General features: G+C 50.4%; 1 protein-coding gene across 1 annotated transcript; it reads left to right on the top strand.

Moving 5' to 3' along the window:
- Positions 1 to 395: 395 nt before the first annotated feature.
- LOC132832508 (putative nuclease HARBI1) lies at positions 396 to 3,001 on the top strand. The gene has a single exon (XM_060850578.1). The coding sequence runs from the start codon at positions 964 to 966 to the stop codon at positions 2,557 to 2,559; it is 1,596 nt and encodes a 531-aa protein (XP_060706561.1). The 5' UTR covers positions 396 to 963; the 3' UTR covers positions 2,560 to 3,001.
- Positions 3,002 to 10,746: the final 7,745 nt, after the last annotated feature.

Here is a 10,746-nt window from a genome sequence, read left to right as displayed (position 1 = left end):
GAGAGAGAATACACAGACACAGAGGGTGGGGAAAGAGAGGGGGATACACAGACACAGGGAGGGAGAGAGGGACGGAGATACACACAGAGGGAGGGGGAGGGGGATACACAGACACTGGGAGAGAGGGAGAGGGATACACAGACACAGAGAGAGGGAGGGGGATACAGGGGGAGGGGGGGAGAGAGAGAGAAGGGGATACACAGAGGGAGGGAGGGGGAGGGAGAGAGAGAGGGGGAGGGAGACAGTGACGGGGTATGTAGATGGAGAGAGTGGGACATAGAAAAGGGAGAGAGGAACACCGGGAGGGGGAATCAGTGAGTGGGGGGTAAGGGACAGAGGGAGGGAGTGGATAAAGAGAGTGGGGAAATGAGGCAATAAAGAGCAGGGGTTAGAGGATCAGTGAGGGGGAGAATAAAGAGAGAGGGAGATAAAGGGCAGAGGCAGGGGGACAGAGGGAGAGGAGAATTAGGTGAGAGGGATAGAGTCACGGAAAGAGATATGGGAGGATAGAGGGAGGGAGAAAGAGTGATAGGAGGTGGGCAGAGGGGAAAGCGGGATAGAGATAGATGGAAACAGAGGCAGCAAGTGGTAGGGGTGAATAGAGCATGAGGATGAGAACGATTGAGATAGCGACAGAGTTAGAGGGGTGAAAAAAATGTAAGAGATAGAGACAAAGACGTAGAGAGTGCCAGTGAAACCGATAGAAATATAGGGTTAGTGTGACTGCTGTATAGATATAAATATAGAGAGAGAGGGAGGGATAGAGAGAGGGAAATGGGAGGTGGCCTGAGAGAGAGAGAGAGAGACCAATAGCAGGAAAAGGGGCAATTGAGAGTGGGGGGAGGGAATGACAGAGAGAAAGGGAGGCAGGGATCAAGAGAGGGGAAAATAGCACTAAAGGATGGGAGTGAGTGATTGAGGAATAGGGCAGCTTAAAGAGAGAGGTTCTTTCAGGTTTGGGGAATGGGGGCTTTGCTCAGTCTTCCCCTGGGCCTGGAGGATGAGGAGGAACAGAAAGATCTAAAGCTGAATCATGGAACTGGAATTAAGATGGGAACCGCAGTCAGACCTGAAGCAAAAGCTAGAGCAGACCTCAAGCTTGGAGGCAGAGCTAGACAGGTACATGGGATTGTGGCTAGACCTGGGCCGAGACTCATAGCTGGACCTGGAGTAAGAGCCAGATCAAGATTTGAACCTGCAACAGTATTCAGACCTGGACTGGAACCACGTGCAGGATTCAGAGTGGGGGCAGCACTAGGAGCAGGACCTGAAACTGGATTGGGAGCTGGATCCAGTGCTGGGATCGGACTCAGTGCCAGAGCAAGTAGTGGACTTATAGCAGGACAGGAAGCTGCCTTCAAATGTGGACTCCAAGCAGGAGGGGAACTTGGAACAGGAGTTAGAGGAGAATCTGTGGTGTGTGCTGGTGCTGGACTCCAGGCAGGAGCTGGGCTCCAACTTACAACAGGAGGGGAACTTGGAGCCGGATCTGGACTTGGAGTGGGACCAACAATTAGAGCAAGAGCAGGCCGGAGACAAGCCAGAGACCAGGAACGCAGACCGTACAGCAGGCGGGTGTTCAGGAATCGTACATCATACCTGAACCTGAGTGAAGAGCAGTGTGTACAGAGACTGGGTTTCAGCAGGAACGCTGTGACTGAACTCTGTCAGTTAGTCCAAGAACAACTCCAACCTCGTACCAGAGCCTGGACTGCACTGCCTGTGGCTGTCAAGGTGACTGTGGCTCTGAATTTCTATACCACCGGCTCATTTCAGGCAGCTAGTGGCCTCATCAATGACATCACACAGTACGCCATCCACTGCTGCATCAGGGATGTAACTGAAGTGTTGTACTCAAAGAGGAACCAATTCATCAGCTTCCCCATGGAGACAGAGAGCCAGGAAGAACGGGCCCGAGGGTTCTGTCAGATAGCAGGCTTCCCTCGGGTACAGGGTGTACTGGACTGTGCACACGTGGCTCTGCGTGCTCCCTATGATGACCCAGGTGTCTATGTTAACAGGAAAGGCTTCCATTCTGTCAAGGTGCAGCTGGTGTGTGACCACCAGCAGCATGTGATGCAGGTCTGTTCCAGATTCCCTGGTAGCGCTCGCCACTCCTTCATCCTGGAACATTCCTCGGTGCCACCTCTCTTCCGGCCTGAGCAGCAGGTATTGGGCTGGCTGCTGGGCAGCTCTAGTTACCCTCTGACCAGCTGGATAATGACCCCCATCAGGAAGCCTCAAACCCCATGTGAACAGCGATACAATCAGAGCCATGCTTCCACCCTGGCTACAGTGAGACAGACCATCGCACTCCTAAAGCACAGATTTCGCTGTCTGTCCAAATCAGGAGGCTCCCTGCAGTACAGTCCTGAGAGAGTCTCCAAGTTCATCGTGGTCTGCTGTATGCTCCATAACTTTGCCTTACTAAGGGGACAGGTGTTGGCACCATCAGGGGAGGTGGATATGTGGGAGGAGGAGCCGGAAGATGAAGACTCATCAGATTTCGCTGCTGCCATTGCCCTTCGTCAGAAAGTCATGGAGGAGGCCTTCAGCTGAATACTGTCTTCCATTCGGAGTGAACATCTGATGAGGACATCGTTTGTTAAATGGCCGCTTTGTACTGGGGTCTCAGGGCAACAAGCCTCAACCCCTCCTCATACCTGATTGCCTCGGGACAGCTGGGCCATCAGACTTTGGACTTCCAGTGTCATCTGTCCAACACTCAGGAGCAGTTCCAGCAATTCCTGCCATTCGAAGGAGGTTGCAGTAGTTTGGCTGCAAGTTGTCTAATGATTTTGGAATTAACATCTGCTTATGTAAGCTGACGATGGTGGGCTCAATAACTTCCTCAGGTTCTCGATGTGGGAGGAATATCTGGAGCAGGGAAATGTCTCCTTTATATCGCAAACACTCTGGACCTTTTCATAGAAGAATGGTTTTATAACTAAGCAAAAACAAACTTTCCTAATTTGAAATAAAAAAGTGCCCTGTAATTGTTTGATGAACTGTCCTCCATGTGTTCATTGTGCCCCCTACCTTTTCTGATTCAGTAAGACCATGGAGAGAATGGTACCATTGAGAGAAAGGGCTTGGCGGAGGAGACATGGAGTAGTTGTTTCCATGGTCACTGAGCTCCCGAACGAGATGAGGGGTTGGTGTTTCATTGAGGATGTTTACAGCCAGTGTTGTGAATGTACACAATACCAGGAGTGGGTCACTTGGCGCTTGGAGCCTGTTCCACCCTTCGATATGATCATGGCTGACCATCCAACTCAATACGCTGGTCCTGCTTTCCCTCCAAATGTCTTGATTGCTTTCTCCCCAAGAGCTACAATGTTTTAGCCTTGACTGCTTTCCATGGTTATGGGTTCTGAAGGGTTACCACTCTCTGGGTGAGGAATTTCTCCTCGTCTCAGTCCTAAACGGCATACTCAGTTGTCCTTTTAAACTGTGACTCCTTGGTTCTGGGCTCGCAGCTCATTGGGAACATTATTCCTGCATTTACCCCTCTCCAGGCCTGTGAAGAGTTTTAGAAAGAGCCCCACCGTTCCTCTCAACCCCACTGAATGTAATCCCCACCAATTTGATTTTCTTTCTCCACCTGAATGAATCTTAACTGGTGGGTATTTTTAACAGTGAAAACCGAGTGAACCGAGGGTAATGGTGAGTGGCAGGAAAGTGGAGGCTGAGGTTAAGAATTGCATATGATCTCTGTGGATCTACTGGTATGACTCTCTGCTGGGCTTACTCAGATAGACAGGTCCCTGGCCCAGACTCTGCATGAAATGTGGACATTGTCGCCTGGGCCACGTGTGGTAATGGCTTTAACGGGTGTATTTCAGACTAAGTGTCAAATATTAGGAAAAGATTAAATAAAGGAGGGGAGTCAGCGAGACAGCATTTTAAAGATGATAAGGTCCGAGGGAGTGTTGCTGAACAGAGAGACCTTGCAGTGCAGGTTCATAGCTCCTTGAAAGTGGAGTTGCAGGTAGATAGGATAGTGAAGAAGGGGTTTGGTATGCTTTCCTTTATTGGTCAGAGCATTGAGTACAGGAGTTGGGAGGTCCTGTTGTGGCTGTACAGGACATTGGTGCCTGGGAATATGAAATTTTTGTTGTATACTGAGTAGCTGGCATATTGTTTTCATAACTTTGTCTGTGAAACGCGTCCCTTGGTCAGAGTCCATCTGGAGGGGGTACCCCTCCACCTTGGGGTTACCTCCTCTGCTAGAATCCTGGCTGCAGTGGTAGTAGTACAGTCCTTGGTGGGGATTGCCTTTACCCACTGGGTGAGCCGGTCTATAATGACCAGGCAGTGCCTTTTTCCACGGGAAGGTGGTCATGGCCCTGTGAAACCCATTTGAAGGGTGTTCCCAGGGTCCCCTTGGCCTTGCTTGGTATCCCATCCTAACTTTTCTGGGCCTGCCTGGGTTGTGCTGTGTATAAACCACACATCTGTGGCAGTGTTTGGCTATATCTCTTCCCATTCCCTTCCACCACCACTCTCCCCCTTGACTTGCTCTCATAGCTTCCCTGCCTGTATGTGAGAGCCCGTGGTGCAGCCTGAACAAGGTGTGCTACCAGCCTGCCCACTTACCTCCCCTTACAGAGTTCCCTGCATTCTCCATCTCTCTCCCTGCGGGGTGTCCTCCTGCAGCTGCTGTATGTGACTGGCACCTCCTGCTAGTTCAGTTGCTGTTGGAACCTCCTCGACGGTTTCCCGCTGTAAGGCTCACTGGGCTGATCGGTCCGCGGCTTGGTTCCCTTTAAATGTCAGCCAGCCTGGCCTAGCTGTCCCTGGCTCCTTTCAATGTGCTTTGGTTTTTATTACTGCAGCCTCTGCTGGCTGTTTGCTGGTGCTCAGCTTGGATTCTCAGCTGGTGTTTGATGGGGGTTCCCCCAGCAGGAGTGAACCCTCTTCTTCCCCCAGGTAGTCATGTACAACTCCTAAGGTATGTTTGCTGTCTGTATAAACGTTCACAAGTCTCCTCTTCGGCAGCTCAAATGCTTTGGTTAGCGTGACTACCTCTGCTACGTGTGCAGACTGACGCCTGTCATCCCTTCCTGACAGAACTGTCTCTATTGTTTACCACAGCCCACCCTGGGGTGGGGTGACCCTGCTGTATATTTCTGTGATCTCCTCAGCTGGGTCTGGGGGGGAGGTGGGGGGTTATCCTTTATCCCAGCCCTATCTTCATCCCCCATCCATGTCCCTGCAGCTGTGTGGTTCCTGTGGAATTTTCTCCCGTATCCCGAACTATTACCATGGCCTGCCTGTGGTGCCAGGAGAGCTGCCTCCCACTTTGCCCGTCACCTATTGGCGGATGGTGCTCAGCTTCCCAGTGTTTCACATTTCCACTCGGGTTTGGAGTGTTTGGTTTGGAGGATGACCTTCCCTGCCATTACTATGGGTTTGCTGATCCCCACAGCCCAAGTAGCACAGTCTAAGGCCGCTCTGCATCTGGGCAGCCCCAGTGCCTACTAGCCCTTCCATGGTAAAGTAATACCCCATGGGTCTTCTCCTGCTACTGTGGTCCTGTGTGACCGCTGCGGAGTAATATCCTTCCTCAGTATTACAGTGTATGTGGAAGTCTTTACTGGGATCTGGTAGCCTTAGCCCAGGGGCTGAGTTGTTAGCTCACTATAAGCCTCTGCCTGTTCTGGTGCCCAGATCACGGGTTCCGAGGTGGACTTGCCCCCTTTGGTTAGTTTTTGAATTGGTTCAGCCAATTTTGCGAACTCTGGTATAAAGTTGCATCTACTCTCCCTACAGTAACAGGGCGTGGCATTAGCTGACTGTCTTCCTTCAGTCACTTGCATCTCCTTGACTCCCTGGGGTATAAGGTGTCTCCCTGGGATATAAGGTGTCCTGGGATATACGGTCTCCCTGGGGTATAAGGTGTCTCCCTGGGGTATAAGGTGTCTCCCTGGGATATAAGGTGTCTCCCTGGAATATAAGGTGACTCCCTGGGATATAAGGTGTCCCTGGAATACAAGGTGACTCTCTGGGATATAACGTGGTCTCCCTGGAATATAAGGTGTCCCTGGGATATAAGGTGACTCCCTGGGATATAAGGTGACTCCCTGGGATATAAGGTGTCTCCCTGCGGTATAAGGTGACTCCTTGGGATATAAGGTGTCCCTGGAATACAAGGTGACTCTCTGGGATATAACATGGTCTCCCTGGAATATAAGGTGTCCCTGGGATATAAGGTGACTCCCTGGGATATAAGGTGACTCCCTGGGATATAAGGTGTCTCCCTGGGATATAAGATGTCCCTGAGATATAAGGTGTCTCCGTGGGATATAAGGTGTCTCCCTGGGATATAAGGTGTCTCCCTGCGGTATAAGGTGACTCCTTGGGATATAAGGTGTCTCCCTGGGATATAAGGTGTCTCCCTGGGATATAAGGTGTCCCTGGGATATAAGGTGACTCTCTGAGATATAACGTGGTCTCCCTGGGATATAAGGTGTCTCCCTGGGATATAAAGTATCCCTGGGATATAAGGTGTCTCCGTGGGATATAAGGTGTCTCCCTGGGATATAAGGTGTCTCCCTGGGATATAAAGTATCCCTGGGATATAAGGTGTCCCTGGGGTATAAGGTGTCTCCCTGGGATATAAGGTGACTCCCTGGGATATAAGATGTCCCTGGAATATAAGGTGACTCTCTGGGATATAACGTAGTCTCCCTGGGATATAAGGTGACTCCCTGGGATATAAGGTGACTCCCTGGGATATAAGGTGACTCCCTGGGATATAAGGTGTCCCTGGGATATAAGGTGTCTCCCTGGGATATAAAGTATCCCTGGGATATAAGGTGTCCCTGGAATACAAGGTGACTCTCTGGGATATAACATGGTCTCCCTGGAATATAAGGTTTCCCTGGGATATAAGGTGTCTCCCTGGGATATAAGATGTCCCTGAGATATAAGGTGTCTCCGTGGGATATAAGGTGTCTCCCTGGGATATAAGGTGTCTCCCTGCGGTATAAGGTGACTCCTTGGGATATAAGGTGTCTCCCTGGGATATAAGGTGTCTCAGTGGGATATAAGGTGTCTCCCTGGGATATAAGGTGTCCCTGGGATATAAGGTGACTCTCTGAGATATAACGTGGTCTCCCTGGGATATAAGGTGTCTCCCTGGAATATAAAGTATCCCTGGGATATAAGGTGTCTCCCTGGGATATAAGGTGTCTCCCTGCGGTATAAGGTGACTCCTTGGGATATAAGGTGTCTCCCTGGGATATAAGGTGTCTCCCTGGGATATAAGGTGTCTCCGTGGGATATAAGGTGTCTCCCTGGGATATAAGGTGTCCCTGGGATATAAGGTGACTCTCTGAGATATAACGTGGTCTCCCTGGGATATAAGGTGTCTCCCTGGGATATAAAGTATCCCTGGGATATAAGGTGTCTCTGTGGGATATAAGATGTCTCCCTGGGATATAAGGTGTCTCCGTGGGATATAAGGTGTCTCCCTGGGATATAAGGTGTCCCTGGGATATAAGGTGTCTCCCTGGGATATAAAGTATCCCTGGGATATAAGGTGTCCCTGGGATATAAGGTGTCTCCCTGGGATATAAGGTGACTCCCTGGGATATAAGATGTCCCTGGAATACAAGGTGACTCTCTGGGATATAACGTGGTCTCCCTGGAATATAAGGTGTCCCTGGGATATAAGGTGTCTCCCTGGGATATAAGGTGTCTCCCTGGGATATAAGATATCCCTGGGATATAAGGTGTCTCCGTGGGATATAAGGTGTCTCCCTGGGATATAAGGTGTCTCCCTGGGATATAAGGTGACTCTCTGAGATATAACGTGGTCTCCCTGGGATATAAGGTGTCCCTGGGATATAAGGTGTCTCCCTGGGATATAAGATGTCTCCCTGGGATATATGGTGTCTCCGTGGGATATAAGGTGTCTCCCTGGGATATAAGGTGTCCCTGGGATATAAGGTGTCTCCCTGGGATATAAGATGTCTCCCTGGGATATATGGTGTCTCCGTGGGATATAAGGTGTCTCCCTGGGATATAAGGTGTCCCTGGGATATAAGGTGTCTCCCTGGGATATAAGGTGTCTCCCTGGGATATAAAGTATCCCTGGGATATAAGGTGTCCCTGGGGTATAAGGTGTCTCCCTGGGATATAAGGTGACTCCCTGGGATATAAGATGTCTCTGGAATACAAGGTGACTCTCTGGGATATAACGTGGTCTCCCTGGAATATAAGGTGTCCCTGGGATATAAGGTGACTCCCTGGGATATAAGGTGACTCCCTGGGATATAAGGTATCTCCCTGGGATATAAGATGTCCCTGGGATATAAGGTGTCTCCGTGGGATATAAGGTGTCTCCCTGGGATATAAGGTGTCCCTGGGATATAAGGTGACTCTCTGAGATATAATGTGGTCTCCCTGGGATATAAGGTGTCCCTGGGATATAAGGTGTCTCCCTGGGATATAAAGTATCCCTGGGATATAAGGTGTCCCTGGGGTATAAGGTGTCTCCCTGGGATATAAGGTGACTCCCTGGGATATAAGATGTCTCTGGAATACAAGGTGACTCTCTGGGATATAACGTGGTCTCCCTGGAATATAAGGTGTCCCTGGGATATAAGGTGACTCCCTGGGATATAAGGTATCTCCCTGGGATATAAGATGTCCCTGGGATATAAGGTGTCTCCGTGGGATATAAGGTGTCTCCGTGGGATATAAGGTGTCTCCCTGGGATATAAGGTGTCCCTGGGATATAAGGTGACTCTCTGAGATATAACGTGGTCTCCCTGGGATATAAGGTGTCCCTGGGATATAAGGTGTCCCTGGGATATAAGGTGTCTCCCTGGGATATATGGTGTCTCCCTGGGATATAAGGTGTCTCCCTGGGATATAAGGTGTCCCTGGGATATAAGGTGACTCTCTGAGATATAACGTGGTCTCCCTGGGATATAAAGTGTCCCTGGGATATAAGGTGTCTCCCTGGGATATATGGTGTCTCCCTGGGATATAAGGTGTGTCCCTGGGATATAAGGTGTCCCTGGGATATAAGGTGTCTCCCTGGGATATAAGGTGTCCCTGGGATATAAAGTATCCCTGGGATATAAGGTGTCTCCCTGGGATATAAGGTGTCCCTGGGATATAAGGTGTCTCCCTGGGATATAAGGTGCCTCCCTGGGATATAAGGTGTCCCTGGGATATAAGGTGTCTCCCTGGGATATAAGGTGTCCCTGGGGTATAAGGTGTCTCCCTGGGGTATAAGGTGTCTCCCTGGGATATAAGGTGTCCCTGGGGTATAAGGTGTCCCTGGGATAGCACGTGGGCGTGTCTATTTGCGATTTTGTGGGGCTGACTTTTAACCCTATGGCTGCCAGCTCACACAACACACGGTGTACAACGTCCTGGGGTCCTGATTCGGACTCCGAAGCAATCAGGATAACGTCCACGTATTGGAGGGCTATGCTCCCTTCTGGTAAATCTGTGATCCCCTGTGGCAGCTGAGTCCACATTTACAGTCCCTGACTGTGAAGGCGAATTTATTCTGGGATCCAAGGTGTCGTGGGCTGGACCAGAATCCATTGGCGATGTCTAATATGGTGAAAATGTTGTGGTCAGGGGCCAAGCTGTTTAGAATTGTGTGGAGGGGGTCTGCTACAATGGGATACATTTTGGGAGTGACCTTGTTTAGCCCCGTATTGTCAATGGTGAGTCTGTCGCTCCCATCAGGCTTTACTAATGGCCATATTGGGGAATTGGTAACTCTGAGGATCCCCTGTCTCACTAGTTCTTTCACTGTCTCTGTAACTGCTCTCTCTGCTTCAGGCCTGATTGGGTCCTGCTGGTGGGCACCATTCTCGCGTCTATCTCGACTAAACCTGTGTCTAGCTTTATCTCTCCCCATGCCTCGGGGATGGAGGTGCAGATGGTTCCAAATCCCCCCTTTTCAAGGTTTTAGTCCCTCCTGGGGGCTGTAGCTATTTTCATAGTCTGGAGGTGACTTGTAAGTTTCCCAATCTTGGTCTTTCAATCGTCCTGTTTTGGCCAGATCGGTTTTCCTTCTGCACAGTCAGTCGAGACTTTGTATTCCTTCAATGAGTTGTTTCCATTAAGGTGCCTTCATTCTTAAGGTGTACATAAAATCTCACAGGGATATAAATGTTATTGATTGTTGAAGTAAGCGGGTGTCTTATCCCCTTCTACCCCGGTAAGGTGGATCATTGTGTGGGGTAAGGGTAAGTTGGTGATAGATACGGCCGCTCCTGTGTCTACCAGTGTCTCACATTTCCTACCTCCGACTCCTGTGGGTATGTAAATCCTCCCCTCCCCCTTACCCTTACCAAGGGTGGGAGGGGGGGGGCAGCTGGCTGTCAGCTCTGTGGATCTCAGGAGTCCTGCGGTTGCGTGGTGTTCCAGGGTTCCCCCATGCTTTTCCCTGCCTCTGTATGCCCTGCTCTATTGCAGTGGCTGCTGTTCCTTGTCCTATCCCCTTCCTGTGGGGCCGGACAGTCTCCGTCAAAGTGTCCCGGTTGTGGCAGGAGAGTTTGGTTCTGTTCTGGTAGGCTGCTCTGTCAGGTTTTGTTTTTTATTGCGGGAACTTCTGTCTCCCACACCCCGCTAGCCTCCTCTCCCAGGTCGTCATCATTTTGGGACATTATCACTCCCATCTTCAGGATGGATTGATGGGCGTGAGAGAGCCAGTCTCTGAAAGCCTGGTCCCCACACTCTGTGGTTTGCTTGTCCTGAGCACTCCTGGTA

This window comes from Hemiscyllium ocellatum, chromosome 35, assembly GCF_020745735.1.
Source record: "Hemiscyllium ocellatum isolate sHemOce1 chromosome 35, sHemOce1.pat.X.cur, whole genome shotgun sequence".
NCBI lineage: Eukaryota > Metazoa > Chordata > Chondrichthyes > Orectolobiformes > Hemiscylliidae > Hemiscyllium > Hemiscyllium ocellatum.
This window is presented reverse-complemented; position numbering and strand designations above follow the sequence as displayed.

Excerpts from the sequence above, each read along its gene's own strand:
- LOC132832508 (XM_060850578.1), top strand. The coding sequence starts at position 964 with ATGGGGGCTTTGCTCAGTCTTCCCCTGGGCCTGGAGGATGAGGAGGAA.